The sequence below is a fragment of the Typopeltis vanoorti genome, chromosome 5 (assembly GCF_054136105.1).
Source record: "Typopeltis vanoorti isolate ZY-2024b chromosome 5, IOZ_Tvanoo_1.0, whole genome shotgun sequence".
NCBI classification, from domain to species: Eukaryota; Metazoa; Arthropoda; class Arachnida; order Uropygi; family Thelyphonidae; genus Typopeltis; species Typopeltis vanoorti.
In genome coordinates, this window is record NC_143553.1 from 795,869 (window position 1) to 817,358 (window position 21,490).

General features: G+C 38.7%; 1 protein-coding gene across 1 annotated transcript in view; it reads left to right on the top strand.

The window, feature by feature from the left end:
- The first annotated feature begins 1,102 nt into the window (after positions 1–1,102).
- LOC150106180 (ionotropic receptor 93a-like) overlaps positions 1,103–21,490 on the top strand; it is a 125,023-nt gene continuing 104,635 nt past the window's right edge. The window contains exon 1 of the mRNA XM_090392947.1: positions 1,103–1,206. Coding sequence (XP_090249073.1) covers positions 1,122–1,206 — 85 coding nt within the window. The 5' untranslated portion in view covers positions 1,103–1,121. The remainder of the gene's footprint in view (positions 1,207–21,490) is intronic.

The following is a 21,490-nucleotide window of genomic DNA, read 5'->3' on the forward strand; positions in this document are numbered from 1 at the left end:
AGAAGCGTTACAGCTGAGAATGCCGAAAGCCTTCATTAAAATTCGTCCAGAACACACACACACGCAGATTCTCTTTTCTGTCTATCTCATAAATTTATTCATTTTATTTTATTTTATTCATTTTATTTTTTAAAGAGGCGAAACTCGCTACAAAACAGAAAACAGCTACGGAACCACAGCAGTGTCTAAACATGAACCCACTTCTGGGGTGTTCTGTTCTATCCTACCCCTCCCCTCTCTCTTTAACGAAAAACTGAGAAACAAAAATTAAAACGGGATAATTTTGAACCGAAGTGTGAGTAAAAGATCGCGTGACTTTTGGAAGAAGTAAATGCAACGCTTTGCAATACTCACGACGCATAAAATTGTTTATTCTGTTTCTTTCCAGTGACCCACTGCCCTACTTTTTTCCTTCTCTTTGAATGAGGGATCACCCGCTCAAATTTTCATTTTTATTGCGCATTTCGTTTACTGAGATGCAGTTTTCCCCTCGGTGGTTTGGTTTCATCCATCCCGCCCCACGGTCAAAGCGCGAGAATTGTTCGCATCCGTTTTAATGTCGCATCTTCGTTCTTTTGAGGCTGTTTCGGCAACTTGTCTGTCTGTCCGCTATCACACAAAACTAGTAAACTGAGCACGCGTCCATCGACGTTTTAAACGGGGAAATATTTTACCAAAACCGTGCTTACGTGTCGAGTGTGTCATTCCCTGCCTAAAATAGCCACTTTAACCTCTCCCACAAAATCAGCGCGATTCTTAATGAAATGTGGTACCATGGTCATGGAGATCGTTTCTGCATTTTCACTTGTCCCCCCCCCTCCCCTTCTTTATTCTGTCTCTTTCCGTGCAAGCGCACTGCGTCGCTCTTCGCACGGAAACCTTCGCTGCCCTCATTCAATAACGCCGTTTCCGGAGTGACAGTCGCAACGTGACTTATTAGTCGGCACCAGAGGTCGACGCTGTCACCCATCGTGTCCGGCCGTGCGCTTCTCCGACGACTCCGATTGTTAAGGATTATATTTTAGGGGGGAAAGGAGCTTCGAGGCACCGATGGCACCGACCGGTAGGGATGCACGGCTTTGATTTCCGCTGAAGATCTGATTTCTTTCTATTTGTGGAAGATGGCTCGGAGGACGACTTTCTTCGCCGTCGTACTCTTGGCGAGCGTAGCACTCCCCACGCCCGAAGCGGCAGATGCAACAATAGGTAAGAGATATCTCGTGTAGCTGAAAACAGTTCATTTAAGCAATCGGTATTTCTATTCTAGAAAGCAGCCCATCTTTAAACAAACGCGAATAAATTTTTCTATTTGCGTTTGTTTAAAGAGAACGGAGGGGAAACAAAGATTTGATGTGTGGGCTGCTTTCTAAATAAAACACATTTGGGAATAAAGAGGCAAATTATTTTAGAGAATTCGTGAAACACAAAAATACATCCTTTAACCCTTACAATCGAAGGATTTGGAAGAAAGTCGTTTAAGGAGGTGCGATAGGACGGTTAACATCACGTTAACAGTGGGAGGGAGGAAGAAGAGTTGTAGCGTCGGAAATTTGGAAGAAGAGAGATTAATAGAGAAGGGGGGGTGCCATATTCCTACGGTCAGAAGAAAACTTAAATGCAAAAGCGCACATCTACTTTTACCAAAAACTGCCCTTCCGTGCAAAGTCCCTTTCCATACTGGAAAGGGACTTTCTACACATTTTTTTATTTATCTACACATTTCCTCCTGGGAGGATACATTTCGTCGCTTCCATTTGAGACAGTTGTTGATGTGTGCTCTTTATTGACCCACTGAAGACTTGAATCGGAACTCGCATCAACCGAGGGAACTTCGCTTACTTCAATTCTAAATTTATTGTTCGGCAGGCGCGGTAAAAATCGCCGTCGCTGTTTCTGAAATAAGTCGTTTACTCGGAGAAGGACCAACTGAGAAGGATCTTCGGCATAAAATAATAAAGCGAGGAAGTAATTGGCAGGTGGAGAAAAGCAGTGGTGCGATTGGTGTTATGTTCTGTTCGAATATAAGCCGCAGTTAAAAATTAGTCATGGCTGATCTCTGGCAGAAGATTATCTGGAAGCATTTCGTACGATTTATGTAAAAAAAAAACTCCAAGTGAAATATCCATATTTAAAGGCAAAAGTTTGAAAAAAAAAACTATTTTCAAATATCCTGCGCGATGTCCTGGGGAAGTCCACCGTTTTCTTCTGAGACCTTAAGACATGACAATACTTTCTTATGCGAATAAAAGGCGAAAAAGTCGCTCTTTATGGAGCAGTAGAAGACTGCAGTAGCCCAGCCCTATAAAAGTTAAGACTAAGTAGTACGTTTCTCGTTAAAAAAATCACGCTAAAAGAAAAATTTCTTTTAGCTTGATTACACATCGTCGTAGCGTCGTATGTTTACTTCATAAACTCAATTAAGTCATTCAATTCAGTTATCTGCGACAAACTTTGGATCGGTTTATAAAACATAAAAGTTGTGTCTCCGATTGACGAATCCTAACAGAAATCAACACTTTTCGAAACCGAGGGGGATGAAAAACTATAGTACTGTAATGATTTCGCGAAAGGCATAATAAATATGGAACGATTGCGATTTTGAACGTATTCAAACGTTGAACATTACACCGCCAGAAGGCAGCATAAAGGTGGGAGAAAATATTTAGGAAATCGCAAAAAAAAAAAAACTCTTGGTGAAAACGAATTGAATTAATAGCAGCTGAAAACAAAACGTTGTGTTGCAAGATCCCTCGTTCAATTAGCCAGACGACGCATAAGTTCAGTTAATGGGTGCCCATTTCGTTAAACGCTATCAACCTGGTGAACGCAACATTGAGCTCACCGTTATCTCTTCACTGAATGAAGACCCGCAGGTGTGTGCGGCTGAGCTTTTGGAGCTGTTGCACAAGTTAATAAGAATTCAGCAATAGGGACTGATGAAATATCAGCACGTGTGCTAAAAGAGTGTTCAGTTGAACTGGCCATTCCTTTGACCAGGATGCTTAATATGAGTCTCAAAGATTCCGCAGGAATGGAAGGTAATTCCATTGCACAAGGGCGTTGCAAATACCGATGTATCCAACTATCGACCAATTAGTATTTCAGGAGTAGTGGTGAAGATTTTGGGAAAATTAGTGTTAGGACTGGCATTCAGAAATGGGCTGACAGTGAATCTCTACTTTGCAATGGGCAACATGGGTTTAATAAGGGAAGGTCATGTTTTAGCAATGTGAAGTCGTTCACTTCGGCATGATTATATATCCAATGTCATATTATATTCATGGGATTAGCCGAGAAGAAACTGATGAGGCTAAGGATCTTGGAGTGTTAATAGATAGGAAGTTGAAGTTTAGGGGCCATGTGGCAAAGATTGCAAATACAACTCAAAAGATAATTGCAATGTGAAACGAACGTTCACTTTTTGCTCTTTACGAGACCTTGATAAGACCTCACTTGGACTATTGTGTGCAGGTCTGGTCTCCTGGTTTTCATTGTGATTCTGATATATTGGAGAGAGTACAAATGAGAGTATTAAAAATTATATCAGGATTCTGGAGTACTGATTATGAAAACAGATTGAGAATTTGTAGACTGCAGACATTAGCAAACAGGAGAAAGAGAGAGGTGATATGATTGAGACTTAAAAACTTCTGAAAGGGTCATGCAGGATTTCAATTGATACGATTTTTTAATTTATGGGAATTGGGAAAAGGACGAGAGGGGGCATCTTGGAAGCTGGGAATGAAGGCCGCCAAGAAGGATGTGAGGACTAGATCTTTCTCTCGTAGGGTGGTGCGTGGTTGTAATGGATTGGCATTGGATGTTGTGAGTGCAAGCGGTGTGAATGAATTCAAGAATAAGTCTGATAGCTGGTGCGTGTAGTATGTGGCCTCCCTCGATGAGTCTGACTTACTGGAGGTCTCTTTTTTTTTCACATTAGTTGTCACGTGGTAAATAATTTTTTTCACGTTTAAACATTTTATTATGTCCCAGATAAATAGCATACATAGATGCAGTAATAATTATAATACATTACAATTGTGAATAATAGATACTTGCAAGTTAATAATATTTTTAAATAATAATAATAATAATTTTTTTTCTGTATAATGTAATATATTCTTTCTTTGGGAGGCATTTCGGATTAATTCCTCGAAGTTTAGCAGAGCTTATCTGAGGAAGATGACAGATGGCGGTGATTTCATAGTTATGTTTCTATACTGGTCGTAAGCCAGGTGTTGATTTTACTGTTTGTTGGTACGTGCTTGGAAGACTTCAACTGCTGTTACAGTATAACTTTTTTTTTTTGCAAGTAGTGTTGGATTTAGACATGTTTGTTTCGTTTGTGTTCTTGTAGTGATTGTTTTTGAGAGGGGGTTTTGTCATAGGTTGTGTGTGTGGTGGGGAAGAGAGAAACAGGAATTGCTCTAATTTTCATTCTCGCTATAATATTTATATAGCGCTGTTTCAGCTCTCTGTATGTTCCTAGTGTCGAATGGCAGTTTGTTTATCTTGTCAGGTACGTAGAAGTTTTGGGTGGCTTTGGCATTGTGATTGTTGTACTTAGATGTTATGTAACTTGTTTACTGTCGTCTTGTTATCTGATATGCTGTTCTGGTTACTCTATAGGTTGGGCTGTGGTAATGTTTTAACATGACTGTGTAGTGGCATAAGTGTTCCACCTTAAATATTTTGTTCTGTCCATACTGCCTGCATAAGTGTGCAAATAATGTTGCAACCATTGTTCCCAGAATATCAGTTTTACCACTTTATCTTGCAACCATTGTAACCTGTTAATTCTGTAGCCGGCGCAGAATTCATATGATGTGATTGCATATCTTAAAATGTTTTCACATAATGCTTTATCTTAATAATAATAAGAAGAAGACGTTGATCCCGAGAATGAAAATGGCTCAAGATGATAAAAAAAGTATGGACATTGGCTAATAAAGAAAAAGAATTAGCGTGAATGAAAACTGTAGTCGGCAACACGCTCTTAGAACTGCATCATATGAAGTCTGCTGGAATGGGAGGAGGATTCAGAAATTAAATTTCAGAAACTCAATAATACGAGCACACTGTTTAGGCTCTTATTTGAAGTAAGATTTGGAGATCAAATCTTACCTCAAAATTGGGAGGTAAGATTTGATCTTCCCAGTCAAGTTTCAAATGCATAATTCGATTACAAAGATTCACTTCGAAATTTAGATATTTATTTGAACAGATCGGCTTCGTGAAATGAAAAGAAATATTGAACCGAAGCCACGGAATTGAGAATTTGAGACATCTCGCAGAATAGAAAAGGAGGCAGGGGATGTAAGAACCTCTACATACGCAAGAAACAAAGACCGCCCCTTTTACAGCCAGTTCTCGGACTGGAGGTGAACATCAGAAGTGAGGCTGTTACACGCTGGACGCTGCCAATTCCATAAATTGAAGAAGATGAGGAGGGGGTTGAGATGATTGAGCAAAGTGAAAGCCCTGAACCATGGTTGTCCGACCTTCTGGCTTGCTTGGGCCACATTGAGTAAATAGGAATTGTTTTGGGCCGCATATAAAATATAGTTAATTTATATAAGTAACAAAACTTCCTTTTGTTTTAATTTTTTATTATAACATTAAAAAAAAGGGCAGCATAAACACAGAACTAGTGAGTTATTTGTCCTTGTTCCCCTGAAACCAGCGCATCAATGTCTGGTTCGATGGAAGTGACTGCAACTCGTAGTGAGCTCTCAAGGTTCTCGTCAGGAATTTTTTTGATGTAACTTTGGTCTTCGTATGCCTCATTCTTGAAAATAGTTGTTCGCAACTGTACGTACTACCAAAAAGCGACGACATGAATAAAGCGTGATTGCGAAGCGAAGGATATTTTTCTCTGGGAAGATAGGGTTTTTAGAAATCTAGCAAAGAGACATGATCAAATTTTTCTTTCAGTTGAATATTTGATTGCAACTCTATACATCCCATTTGAGAATTCGAAGGTAATGCATTTATGTCGACTGAAAATGGAGTCGCAAATACACCAAAAAATTGATAATTTTTTCCGAAATCTTGAACCCTATTCTGAAATTCCTGTATGAAAACGGAAAGAAAGACATTTTCGCATCACATAATAATGTTAACAGCTTAAGATCTTATGGGACCGCGCTACTAACAGTCCAGGGCCGCCCGCGGGTTGGCCACCCCTGTCCTAAGCAGTACTGTGGGAGAAGCTTCGAAGTTCCACCTGAAGCACTTCGTCCCTTCATGTAACTGTAGTAATTCAAACTCGCTTATGAGTCGCTTTCTCCAAAACAAAGAAACTCAAGTGGGTATTTCTATGGGCCGAATATTTTCTTCCATTAATTTCTGTATGTTATTTTCCATAAGAATTTCTTCGCACCTAAAATAACCTTTTGTTTACTACGACTATCTCCCCCCCCTCACACACACACACACACACACAAATCTCCACATAGCTACTTAAAATGGCACTCGTGCTAGGAATTGCGATCCACGTGTCATAACTTCGTTTAACAGTTCGGAAGTTACAATCAATTAATGCACCTTTACCAGTGGAATGTGGCCATTTTTGTTTCCTTAAAAAAAAAAAGAAAGAAAAGAAACGAATTGTTTATTCTGTTTAAGGGTTCTAAATTTTACTCTTCCAGAGATATGAAATGCTTTCATATTTTATTAGATAATCAAACGATCCACAAACCCAAACCATTTTCATCAACGCAAGACTGAACTGGCATCAAAATGTTCGATGGGCCTGGATTTACGAACGGAAGATTTGTTAAAACATTAAGTTAGATTAGTTAACGAAATCGTCATAATAAAAATTCTTCCGTTAACTTGGATTTGCTCGTATCGTTATTTTTTTAAAATTCAGAAGTCGTGCTGGAATATCTAATGAATACTGTCGGCATAATAAGTTATTATTACTAAAAGCAATTATTATTAAAATACTGAAAGCATTAAGTTAACAGGAAAAATCGGCAGTGAAATATTCCTCCATGAAGCCAAGCTTTCTGTGGAAAGGAGAGGACTTTGCAAAATTCTAAATGCAGCCGTCTGTCTGCTGAGAGCAAGCCATTCTTACTGAGGATTCGAATCCCGCTCGGTCTAAGCATCATCACCAGTTATTTCGCAAGCCGGAAAAAAAAAAAAGTTCCATGGTTGGTTTCTAGAACAGCAGTCCCACGGCATGTAAACCTTAGCATATCCACGGCATTGAGTGTGGGCTGTTGGTGCCAATCTTTCACGGATGGATTCTCATAAAATGCAAAACTCTCCCAAAACGAAAATTTTCCAACTTGGGTTTGATCATTTTTGAATTCTGTTTCATAAAGAATTTTAGAAAAAGTGAAGAGATTTTAGTGACTTTCTTCAAGCGAAGAAAAATCTATCTCCAGTTGTCTTGATTTGCATGTACATATTATTGTTCTTAATAAAAAAAAATGGGCAAGTGTATCACAAGAATGGTAACATCAGTAAATAATATTTATATTTCTGCAATATATTGCAGAAAGCACTTTGCTACCGCAAAGTTCTCCTACATAAAAGTGAACAATCCTTGCAGATATCAAGAAAGTATTTCTCCGTCCAGAGACCTCTTAGTTGCGTAGTAATTGTGACTTAATTCACTGATGCAACGAAATTGGTATCATGCTGAAAACTTTTTTGTTTATGTTACTCCCATCCCCTAAAGGTCATACGCAACCTACAGGACATTTTGTGCAGTGGATGGGCTAAGGATGTTTTTCTATTTTTTTTTTATTAAATGTTATATTTTTTTCTTGTATTTATAATTTATTTTTTGCATAGTCTTGACAGCAAACGTGGAACTTTTTCAAGCGACTTCAGGCTTCCAATTCGAACCGCAGTCTGATGGCGGAGAGCGAGTGTGCTAACCACTCGGCCAACCAAGCCGGTACTTACGTAACGCACCCAAATATTTCATTTTCCAATCTGCTTGTCATCTATTCAGCTAGCTCACTCAAACTGCTCTACTTGGAATCCCAACAAAAGGCAAATTAACTCGCTTATCTTCTATAAAATGTTTTTCAAGAAGGACAGACAATTTCTAACGAGACATTATTTTTCGAATTTACAATTTAAGTTGAAAGAGCAATACAAGAAATTCTCCAGTGAAAGAAATGTGAATTCAGAACAGATCAAAAGAAAAGTGTATAGACTCGATCGTTTATTCGCAAAGAGCATTTTTGAGTCTGGAGGTCGCCATTTTACGAAGTCTACATTTTCACAGGCGACATGCGTTTTGCTCTAGAGCTTGCCTGCGGATGTTGCAATGAGTGGTCGTAAAAATATGGAAAACGTTTTCTTTAGTTCAAGCTACAAGTCCGCTATCCTTTTCTGTCACTGGGGTGGCTCAGTCAGCGAAAATATTTCGAAACGATCAGTCTTGAACTGTAGTGTAGAAGGAAGCTTATTTAAACGGGAGAAATACACAAAATGACGTAAATAACGCTTGATGACGACAGCCAGATGGAACGGCGTAAAAAAGGGCACTTTTAAAAGCTCATTCTTATCAGAGGCAAGGAGCCGATGCACGTTTTGATTATTATTTTGTGACAGCTGACGTAAAGCCGTGTAGGAATAAGAAAATAAAAAAGACAGGATGGGATAAATATATGTCTAAATTAAATTAAAAACATTTTCTGCTATTATAAAGAATCGATTTCATATTGTAAAGGGGAAAAAAACTAGAAAGCCAAGAAAATAGTCTCAAAGAATTAAAGAAATTCATAAGCGAAATTAGAGAGAGAGAGAAAAAAGATGGGGTAATTAAAAGATGAGCAAGAGAAGATGAGGCAGCATGGCAGAAACAGCATACATGAGATGAAAATATGCTCGGAAAGAAGAAGAAAGCAAGTAAAAGATAGAAGGGATAAAAATGTGTGCTGCCTAACAAAGAGGATGAGATTGGTGAAAAACGGAGAAAGCACGTTACCGAAATGTTAAATACAGAAAACGGAATAACCGGCACATTAAGAAAGTCTTATAAGTAGATTTTAAATATTACGTGAGAACCAAAATGTAATTATGGGTGTAATAGGGAAGATGGAATGTGAAGGCGATGATAATACAGCAAGTGAAATGAGAGGAAGAAAGTGCTGATAAATTGCAAGCGATCTTTAGTAGTGTGCTGGAGAGTGAAACGGGCAGTGGAGAGAGAGAGAGAGATGCAACGAGAATTCTAATGCGAAGGAAAGACGGTAGCCTCTGGTTCCGCGAAGACGAGGAATCGGTGTACTTACAGTATCCGGGTGTTTTTTTTTTTTGTAACTTTTAAATTTTGAAATAGGATTAAAACTGAAATCGAAAATATATTAAGGCTTGTTGGATTTAATAAAGCAGTGCACATCATCCAGAAATATGATTGAGCAAAAAATCAGAATCGTTCCTGATAAGGATGGATGTGCGACAAGGGATTGCCGAATATCTGGGTTGCTTTTTAATATGGCCATTGATTAGATTAATGGGGAAAAAATGCAAGGAAAAGAATAAAATGGAATCTCACAACACAGCTGCAAGATCTAAATGATTAAATAACATGAAATTATATTAAATAAGTTATTATTTAATTAATAAGAATTTAATATTATCGGAACACACGAGCGGAATCAAAAGCATTGAATGAGGCAGCTTAAAAAGATGGACTTCAAAAGATATGAAAAAAGGCAAAATTAAGCATCAGATGCCAGAGAGAAATTAAATTGACCAACAAATGGAAGAGGGATGAAGAATACCTGCTTAGGCGGTGATGCTGATAGAGCAGGTGGAAATAACAAGGGGGCAATGCAAAGTTTGACGATAGCAAACACTGCTTAAAGAAAATCAAGAATGGATGGAAATCATCCGAATGGAAGCTGACAGAAAGCTGAAGGAAACTGTTTTCAAACAAAGTGTTTCTCAAATATTAAAAACGTTTTTAACAAATAATCAGTTTTCTAAAAAGATAAACAAAAAAGTATTTCCAGCGAAATAAAACACGCAGATAGAGAAGAAATTCCAAGGGTACCTTTGAAATGAATGCGAGAAGAAAAAATTAGAAGGTTTAATCTAACTTGGAAAAGGACGATTGAAAAAAAAAAAAAAAAAGATGGCTGCTCGAGGGAAGCAGAAGACAGGAATAACTGGAGTGGATTTCAGTCTTGTGTGCTACGGGAGGGACAGGAAGTTATTTCGTCTTGTAGAAAATATTTATTGGTTACGTTGAAGACATTCTTTCGGTAGATGACAAGAATTCTTCTGCAATCGTATCTTTATTAGCATTAATTGGTCCATCTGTTTCTATCGCACATTCCTTTTTCTTAAAATTCTCTTCTCCATGTTATCCCTCGCAGTCGGAGAGATGTTCGTACGAAGTTGGTTTCTGTGCGCGATTTTCTCCCACCAACCTACATTACATTGTATCTCTTCTTAACAGGCTCTTCTCTGCAGTGAGGCTTCGTTTGCTTTTGTTACTCACTTGGCACGAGAGCTTTAAGTGCACTTTTATTCGCATACACAACAGCAAAAGGCACTTTTCCACTTCACTTGGTTATTTTATTTTATTATTTTATTATTATTATTTTTTTTTGCTTGGAAATGCAACGAGTACATAGAAGAGTACGTTCTGCTATATTTTAATCGGATTTGAAGGGTTATTAAAAAAAAAAACTGCTGCAAATTACGCGCGCGCCTCTCTGGACAAGTTACATTGGCAAGGCATGTAAAGGATTTGATCGATCATCCCTTGGATTTAAGTATTCGCTTTTTAGATTCACAAAATGACTGCGCTCTGTAAGGAGTAAAACATTGCGCAGATCACCAAAGCAATCACCAGTAAACGAACGCATTTTCTCAAAGTTAATTTAACCTAACCAGCCCAATACACAGTATACAGCAGCACCCCCACACGCGCATGACAAGCAAAGATGGTGTAAATCACAAAGTTTGCAATTAAGTCCGAAGCGACTAAAGTCGTGATGCTCGTGTGTTTATTAATGGTGTTATCTGCGTGTGTTCTTCTGACTGGGTTTGCCTGTCTTGCGGCTGAATCCCTTTCAGTTATAAAACCATTAGGAAGATTCTTCGCATGGTGGACGGTATTCAAACCCAGAGTGTGATTTTGTCGCACATTTTTTAACATCAGTTTTGAACCCTAAGTTCAAGCACCTCTAATCTTTTTTCCTTTCCTCTTTCACTCTCTTGTCCACAGCACACTTTCACGAACATCCGTGCCTTGTGCGGGATTCGAATCTTGCAATATTCTTAATTATGTTTCAATTTTGCAATTATTCCATAATTATTGTGAGCAATTTATTCTGTCGTTACAGGTTGTTTTTTTTTCAGTAATCTATCGGGTGGGGGGGGGAGGGAACCAGTTCAGAAATCCACTGTATTATAGCACGCCATAAGAACTGCGTTTTGAACATCACTAAAAGTGGGTAGCCGCATGAAATATTACTGACCTGGTTTCGACTCTGGCCAAGGTCCACATCCTTAACTGCCAACAAGAACTCAGTGGCGTGCATGTACTGCCTATCAAGCAATTCTGTTAGACGAGCTCTTGTGACATTGCATCGGCTAATGGTGCAAAATGTATAATTGGGTGGAGGTTCAGCGCACGCCTAACAGCAGAGTACTCCATTTTTGTACTCGGCTATTAAGTGCTTTCATTTCTCACGTCACCAACATCTTCAGATTTCGGAAGCGCATCGGAACAGATTTTGACATCGACCCAAAGCTGTAGTAATTATATCGTTAACCCGTTTTTCCTTCAGTTGCAAACTAGGAGGAAATGAAGCAACAGTATACGATGATTAGAGGGGTTCCATGAATGGGACTCCTTTCTTAGTCCTCCTCTTTTCCGCAGCTTGTTTGATGCATTCGTGCTATCATCAACACAGTCAATAAAATTGATTTGTGATGGTGCCACAAATACAGGTGGGTTCTTCGAATTCGCGTGATGGATGAAACCTGGTGATCAAAGTGACAAGCAAATAAGCAGCTCTGTCAGACGAATACAGATGGGACACACACAGACGGTTGAAGGCCGTCCTCTTCCGCCGTAGTCTGGAATACTAACTAAATTCAAGCACGTGTTGTGGTACTCGCAAGTATACTGATTGAACAAGATATTAGACACCTCCCTCTCGGTGCAAAAGATAATTCGCCAGTAACATGTCACCATAAATAGACGGTAAATTGCAGATAACATCTACATTCAAATAGTTCTGGTGGTTTGGATTTACGACCAAGGCTGAGGTCGTAAATCCAAATCGTGAGGCCAGTGTATTGTCTGTGTGTGTGTTCTTGTGACCTCTTTCTCGAAAATCATTCTAATTCTCTAATCGGCTAACTCATATTCACTCGAAAAACCCTGATAAAAGTTCTTCGCATCTTAGGTGGGATTTAAACCTAGGTCTTTGCAAACAAAGGGCATCCACCGCACTTGAGCTATGGAGGCTCTTCTGCGTTCAAGTGTGTGTAATATTGAGCAATGATCGTTATCGTACGCACCGAGTAGCATCAAAGGCTAGTAAGAATATCCAAGAAATCGTAGGATGCAAAAGCGTTTTAGGCATATCGAGAATCTTGTGTTAAAGAGAAAACATCAAGTCAACGTCAGACTTGTGGAAGGAAACAGCGGATCGGTGCAGCAGATAAGCGTAAAACGAACAGGACCATGAAGTCGAATAAACGAAGTACAGTTGATCGAATGGCTGTGCAATATAACCAAAACTGCAACAGAAAGCCTGTCGGAATGCCCCTTCGACTGTTCGTTGTTCGTTCAATGTTTACGCAAGTCTTTGGTTTCGAGTCTACACAAAAGTCAAGATGATCTCCAAAAGAATCCGGGCGATCGTTGAGATCAGCAGTAGGCAATGACGCTTAACTGGAACTATTCTAAAAATAGCTTCCAATGAATCTTTTCGATCTTGAAAATGATCTCTGCATGGAGCTTACTGAATAGTATTTCTATTTCGAAATATTGCGCAACATCGTCGTGTCTCGTCTAACACAGTGATGGTTCAAAGATTTCCGCAACAAATTTGCGCTTGGGACGCGCTTTACGAAAACACCGTTTTAATCTCTTTCATTTCCCAGCAATTTCTGACAGGAGATTTCGCTATCACAGACTACATCGTCTTTTATTTTCTTTCCAACTTTCTAGCCACTATTTCTTCCCCTCCCCTCCCCTCTCTCTCTCTCTCTCTCTCTCTCCCTCCCTCCCTCTGTTTTGCATTACCACAAAGAGGGATCAATTTATTGCAGTGCAGTCCAAAATCAGATTTCAGCATGCAAATTCGTTACTCCCTGTGGGATGATTATTGATTTCATATTGAGTGTTTGTTTCGCTTGTGATGGAAAACTATTTATTGTATTAAGAAAAGAAAAGCTTAAGCAACTGGAAACATAAAGAGAAATAACAGATAATAAACTGAAATGCAAAATTAATCTATAACAGTAACTGAAGAGGAACAACCACGCTTCGACATACATTTCACCTTCGGTAATAACTCCGGGTCTAAGCTGAATGCTATCGCTAGGTCACTGCAGATGCGATCACAGCTTGACAAATTTCTAGTGAAGTTTTCTTAGTAATAATTCAATAGGGCTCTTTAAAATCAGCCACTACTGATTCTGAGATGTCCACAGACGGATAGAAATGTACGGGTAGACATTCAGAAGGGATCCTTGGCAAAGAATGCAAACTTCCTCAAATTCGAGAAGCGCAGGAAGAACGAAGCTGTTAATTAAAACTAATTTCAGTAAGCGACCGTTTCTAAACTGAAGTGAATCTTCTACTTTCTCGGTGTCTGGCTCACTTTAATTTTTTAGGTGACTTTTTAATGAGATTGTGTCAACATGGAATTACTCAAAATGTAGCAATTTTCACTTATATATATGTTAAAGATACGAAGCTATTTTAAACCTGGTTTTACTCCATTTCCCAAGTAAGCAAACAGACAAATAAGTCAAGTTTGCGCGTGCAAGTGTTGCAAGTCTAGCTGACCCTGCAGGTAGTGCAAGACCAAGGTAACTCATGGTAAAAGTAGAATAAGCTCTGATCACTAATCTTAATATTTACCCATAATGCAAAGCACATCTCCTGGAGGAGATGTATGATTCTTTGTATTAAAGGCAATGGGCCACTACCAGACCGGTTTCGACCTTTATTGAGGCCTCATCAGTGGGAGCCAGGCTAGAAATACCAAGATTTTAGTAATACAGAGCTCATAAGTATTTTACCAGAACAAGTTACCATAAGGTGCTTGGACCTTATTAAATAAAAATCTCAGGAGGAGATATAAATGTAGAAAGTATTTTACCTTGGGTATAATAAATCCTCCAGGAGATGTGCTTTGCATTATGGGTAAATATTAAGATTAGTGATCAGAGCTTATTCTACCTTTACCATGAGTTGCCTTGGTCTTGCACTACCTGCAGGGTCAGCTAGAATTGCAGCCGTAAACTTGACTTGTTTGTCTGTTTGCTTGCTTGGGAAATGGAGTAAAACCAGGTTTAAAATAGCTTGGTATCTTTAACATTTATTATACCCAAGGTAAAATACTTTCTACATATATATATATATATATATATATATATATATGCACGCGAGAGAGAGCCTTCATTTGTATTTTTTGTCTCTCCAAGTGTTACAGGGACTGCACTTTAGGCAAAATGCGCTTTTCGTCACTTGATAAATGTACACTTTAAGCACAAACACAAACTTGACTCACTGAATACCCGCTCTAGAATATTTTATATCCAAATTCAAACACGTTTTGTGGTCCCTGCAATGTGAAGAACGTCCTCTGATATTAAACTTGTCTCTGGCACGGAGTCGACAAAGTTCCTTTAGCAAAGATTTGTTTCATCTCGTTCACGTTTTGCAGAAATTATAAATCTTCATGTTAAAAGAAAATGACTCGGGGGAGGGGTAGAAAACGAACAGGCGCTTGAAAAGGAAATTTTGCCGTCAGCAATCAACAAGATTACTTTGGTGTTTTATTGGAAACAGGAATTAACTTTCTTTCGCCATGTGATATCTTATCTGATGTGTTTCTATGAGGGATGGCGACGAAAAACTTCACAGTCCGTTCAGCACGAGTGCATTAAATTGTTATCGAACCCCCTCCTTCGTCCTCGCTCCGACTGTAGATCCCGACAGAGCCAGATGGCTTCCGCTACAAAATTCTCTGCTCTATCGTGTAAGAAAGCAAAAATCGCCCCGTCCTCGAAGGCACAACGTGCATACGTAATGACTTCCGAGAGGTAGTGACTCGGGACGGCATACTGGCTCGTGCACGAGCCAGTATGCCAGAGGAAGGACTCATCTGGAATCCATATTAAAGGTCTGTGGTGTTATGAATATTCCAAGAAACATTACAGAAAAGGATAAAATTATTTCTTCGATTACTCGGCCATAATGAGATGGTCTCAGACACGTGACCGTTTTCCTGATAAAGCGATTACTCTCGAAAACGGAAATGGTGCCGCTTAACAAGCAGTTTTACTCCCTTTCAGCTAAAAGTTTCCTATTCCATCGCCATCAAGTCTTGCTCATCAATTAACGGAAGAGCTGCCTGTAGCTGGCCGAGCACATCTCAGTAAAGAATAATTCCCCTCCTCACTATCATTCGCACACGTTTCTCTACTTGATAATATCTTTAACAACGTTTCTATTTAGAATGAAAATTATGAAAATAGGCAGCAAGAAACGTGCAGCTGAATTCGCAATGGCGAAAATCTATATATATATATATATATATATATATATATAAAGGGTGTCCCAAAATTCACGCAAGATTTAAATTTAGCGCCATTTGTGCGGTAAAGTGTTGCCAACGAGACAGCGTGACAGCTGACAGTTCAGGGTTATTAAAAATGGAGCGCTACACGAAAGAACAACGCATTTTCATTGTTGAGCAATATTTTAAAAATAATGAAGGTTTGGCAGCTACAGTTCGCAATTTTCATACAAAATATGGTCGGAATAGTGATTTAACTTCATCAACTATGAAAAGATTAATTAAAAAATTCAAGAAAACTGGATCAATTATTGATCTTATACACTCTGGCCGTCCTTCAATAAGTCGTTCAACAGAAAACATCGAAGCAGTTCGTGAGAGTGTTGCTGAGAGTCCAGGAACATCAATTCGGCACCGTGGTCTTGAATTCGGCATTTCGAGAAGCTCTCTACAGCGTATTCTCACGAAAGATTTGCATCTTTATGCTTACAAAGTTCAATTGACTCAAGAACTGAAGCCTACTGACCACACACACACAGCGAAGAAAGTTCGTTGAATGGATTATGGAAAAACAACAAGTGGATGCTTATTTTTCGAACAAAATCATCTTCGGCGATGAAGCTCATTTTCATCTTGATAGCTTCGTTAATCGACAAAATTGTCGCATTTCGGGTTCAGAAAATCCACGAGTGATTGTTGAGAAACAAATACATCCACACCGTGTCACTGTTTGGTGCGGATTTTGGGCTGGAGGCATCCTCGGTCCATTCTTCTTCGAAAATGCGGCTGGTAAGGCAATAACAGTTAATGGTACTCGCTATCGCGACATGATAATCAAGTTTTTTGTGCCTAAATTGCAAGATATGGACGATATGTGGTTTCAACAAGACGGTTTCAACAAGGAGGAAATTGAGCGCTGTATCAACGAAATTCAGCCACATTTATGCAAAACGGTTATGGAAAATTTCGACAAAAGAGTGCGTATGTGCCAGCAAAGCCGTGGAGGCCATTTACCCGATTGCTATTCCATGCATAACCCTATACTGTGTACGTTATAAATCAATAAGAAATTACAATTTTTAATTAAAAACCTGTGTTTTCTATCAAAATTACTTCTTGCGTGAATTTTGGGACACCCTGTATATATATATATATATATATATAATATATATATATATATATATATATATATATATATATATATATATATACATTGATGAGAGAGAGATTTTGGGCAATTTTATCAAAAATAGTAAACTAAATACGGAAGGGAAAGACAAGTAAGTTTGAACAAATTTATGTGAGTTAAATGAGAAATCAGTCTAAACGCTCAATTAGCTGAGAAAGTGTTTGAACCAAATTTTAACTTAGAGATCTGAGGAATAAAACACTTTAGCAGATATGAGAGTCGTGAGGAAGATCATCACAGGATTGAATTGATGTCATCAGCTGCAGAATCATATTAAAAATGAAAATTATTGGGAAGGGACTTGACATTTTAGCATTTGGAAAGATACGCGAGGAGAGTTGAGCTAATCTCGGATAGCGTAATCACTTAAACAGATTGGGAGAGGTTATGGTAGATGATGCTTGATATACTTATGAATCTTAGATGAAACAAAATATGAGATCTTACAGATTTCGTTTTCGGAGGTGTAAGAATGGACTAGAAAATGATGGCGTTTTCTTGTAAGGTACGTTGGTTATAAAGCTTAGTAGGACAACTTTATTGGGAACAGAAGTGGTGCGAAGACCACAATGAAGGCGCAAGGAACACAATGTCGAAGGAATACAAATACATATATAGTAGCGTGCTGGGGGGAGGGGAGCACCTAGAAAAATTGTGGATTTTTGCCTTTGATCGATCTAAAATATTTAAGACAAAAGGAAAATAAATGACACTTTCAAACAGCGGTGAGGAATAAAAAGACACGACAATAGGTATACACCTTTCTCCCATACATACTGGAGAAAGGTGTATACCTATTGTAGTACATTAGCATTAATATCCTGGGTGGGATAACAGTTACATAATCCAAAACTCCTGCTTTAGAAATCGAACAAAGACTTTTTCAAGTTACTTCGTACCTCCAGTAAGCGAGCAGGATGTCTAATTGGAAGAAGAAATCCACCTCCCACTCAAAGCTGTTCGATGCAGTTATTAGTAAAAAGGCCCCTACACGGTAAGGTTAAATTAGATCAGTGATTTTCAAACTTTATAACGAGACGCCTCCCATATTTTTCGAAAAATAGATAAAAATTCTCGCACTCCCTGCACTTCTCATAAAAAATACCGACCATAGATTTCTTAGCATGTGTTTCATTATGGTAAAACTAAGATGTTCTTCCAGTTTGTGGAAAGTACGCAGTTATACTGCAAACCAGACTTACATAGTACACAGAGATATTTATTATAAAAAAATGACAAGCATTAATTTTGAACGCAGTATATTAATGACAAAAAGGTTTATAAATATAAACAATAATGTTGAGCATTGCTTTACACCCTTTCATAAAGGGTCTCGCTCCTTCACTACAGGGGCGTGCCTCACAGTTTGAAAAGCACTGCATTAGATGGGCCGAAATGCGAGTTGAATGTCGGTGTAGAATGGATTAGCTTATTGCATCGGTTAATTGCCTGTTTGGAAGGATGAAGATCCGCCTACTTCAACAAGAGACGAGCTAACTCATATTCAGTTGAAATTATTCTGGTAATTGTCCAATTTATGAAGGGTGGGGAAAGGACGAGAGGGGGCATCCTTGGAAGCTGAGAATGAAGGCTGCCAAGAAGGATGTGAGGGGTTAGATTTTTCTCTCAGAGGGTAGTGCGTGATTGGAATGGATTGCCATTGGATGTTGTAAGTGCAAGCAGCGGGAATGAATTCAAGCATAAGTATGATAGCTAGTGCGTGTAGTATGTGGCCTCCCACGATGAGTCCCTGACTCCCTGGAGGTCTCTCTCTTAATAATAAAGCTAGAAAGTTGCCCGAGAAGAACCGAGGAGACAAACTCCCGTTTTGTCGTGTGCTGTTGGTACATTCTTATACCTGAAAGTTATCGCATGTTTATTATTCGGTACTGCACTGCTCGTGTAAGTTAGGTCGGTCCGGTCATGAAGCTTCGATGAGAGATGAATTTCATCGCCCTATGTGAGATCTCGTCCCGCTTACTGGAGACCTGGATTGACTTGAAAAAATGCTATGTTTGTTCTCTAGAGCAGGGTTCCGGATTATTGGTAAGAACTAATTAAAAATACAAAACTGTATTAAATTTAATTAAAAAAACTAGTATTAATTGATACAGGCTTACAACCTTTGGGGAGTCACAAACAAAAAACCGAATACGGAAAGTATGAACCAATTGGCTGCCTACGGTTATTGCTTCAATTCTGTAATTTCCAGAAAATTACAGAAATGTTTTTGATGCTGATCTCTTGATTTTCTTTTCTTTGTGAAGAAGTATTTTCAAGGTAAAGGCATTACTTTCATTTCTCTTCCACTACCTAACACTAAGAAAAAGTAATGCAAAAGAACCCACAAATATGCGAAGTAACATTCACAAGAATGTTGTGTCACATTCTTGTGAATTCACATTCGCTTCCTATCTGATCAGATATGAAGACGATGGCGAAACTTTCTCCATCAAACCGTTTCAAATAAGTTATGGTAATTTAATTTTTCTTTGCTTTGACTATCGTTTGAACGATAAGCGACACTTCCAATCTTTTGTTTAATGGTGACATTGCCATCATTAAACAAGAGATCGGAAGTGTCTGAAAAATTCTCTCTCTCGGGTGTAGTATGTACTTTCCTTACCCATTCGTTTGCCAAATTCGACAGTCGAGTTTGGCGAACAAGATACAGCACATAAGTAATATTCTCCTGCAGAAAGGTGAAGATATGGAAAATTTATAAAGAAGTGTGTTCAGTTTATTTGCGATGCTTCAAGATAATACCAACGTGATCATATTGCCTTATAAATCTTCAACCACCATCATGCGATTTGTTGAAATAATTTTTAATCTTAAGCAACGGTTCAAAGTTATATCATGCAAACAGAGCAAGGCAGAAGAAAAGAATTTCGATCGCCCAAATTAGCTCTTCAGGTGCCTTTTCTGCTGGAGTACCGTCAATGGAAGCGTTTATTTCCATAAACGCTTCCATTGACGTTCCTGCCAATCCTGCAACACTAAGTGAGTGGATGAAATAATCAGTGTGTGTGTGTAAAAGGAGGGGAATTAAGCGCAATGCATCCTGGCTAATGCACTGGATGAAGAGTACACTTCACCATGAATCCTGCTTTCGAAGCATATTTTGGCATCGCTCACTTAAGATAATGAAGTCTCCAACTTTTAGTTTCGAATTTCCTCTTAAAATTTCAGCGTTGTAATAATTTTTTTACAATTCAAACCAATTATTCTTCCTTTGTACACAATCCTCCTCAGTTTAACTGATTATGTCTTCTTGGCAAAATATCCAACAGTTGATTTCTTTCACGTCTCCAAAAGGGAATCTTCGAAGCCAGAGTTGCGGGATATGACGACATGAAGGTTCGTAATATCAAGACTGAAATGTCGCTTCACAACCCTCTCCTTTTGTGTTTTGATGAGAACTCGATTCCGCCATGATATATATTCCACCCGTGTATGTTTTCGCAAACTGTGAAGCACATGACTGCAGAACTAGGGTTGATATTTTTGCATACTAAAGTTCTCCAAGAATACTTCCTAAAAGGAAAGGTGTTTCCGGTGGTCGGGATTTTAAAAATGGAAAAATTTGCTTCTACTCCTACCGGCAGCATTTCAGAGCGAATGAGTGCACACAACTTTACGGAAAGCGAAGTACAAATCTGAACAAAAACGGACTTCATATTTTTTTTTTTTAATTTTTAAATGTTTTTTTTCTCAGGGATCAAAATGTTATTTTCGCCCTCCCTTGCTTAACGCAGCTTTGAGAACTCGCTGGTGTATTCATCGTCCGTTGGTACCTGCATTGTTTAGTGATTTAGATTTTTTTGCCCGAGTGGAAGGTCAGAATGCCGAGTTGGGAAATTTTATTAAGAAAGAAGGGCAATAAATTATCTAATTCATCTAACATTGGCTTTGATTGCAGCAAGCAAAAGAAAGTAGTGGGAAGGGCTGTTTCTTGAGTTCCACTTACTCAAGAAACAGGACGAAATCAGAATAATGACAACAATATATCTCCCTGAAGGGATCAGATGGAAGAGTAGGGGGGGGGGGGAGACTACACTACTCTTTAGATGGAAGAGTAGTGTAGGCGAAGTGGAAGAGTTCTTGCGATCTTTTTTCGTGGCCGATGATCAACATACTCGGAGCATTTTTGATTCATATCAAAGCAAGAACTGTCGCTACAGCATGGCGAAGATTATTTTTCAGAATATGCTAAATTAAAGAGCAAAACTCCGGTATTCCTTCACATTAATTACTTTTCTTAATATTGATTATACAAATTCCATGTTTAACACTCCGGTCTTGCTGTTTCATTTCTTGAGCTGAAAGAGTTGTCTCTTCGCTCTTGTGGAATAATCAGCACACCATGGAATTCTATTAAATGCCTCCGTAGCTTAGTTGGTATAGACGAAGCTCTTTGGTCGGAAAGATCTGGGTCCGATTCCCGTACATGATGCGAGGAACCTTTATCTGTCTCTTTCGACTAAAGGTGAGTTAGCCGGTCTCATATGGAAGTAGGGGTTTTCTTCACCCCGGAAACTAGGGTTTTTCG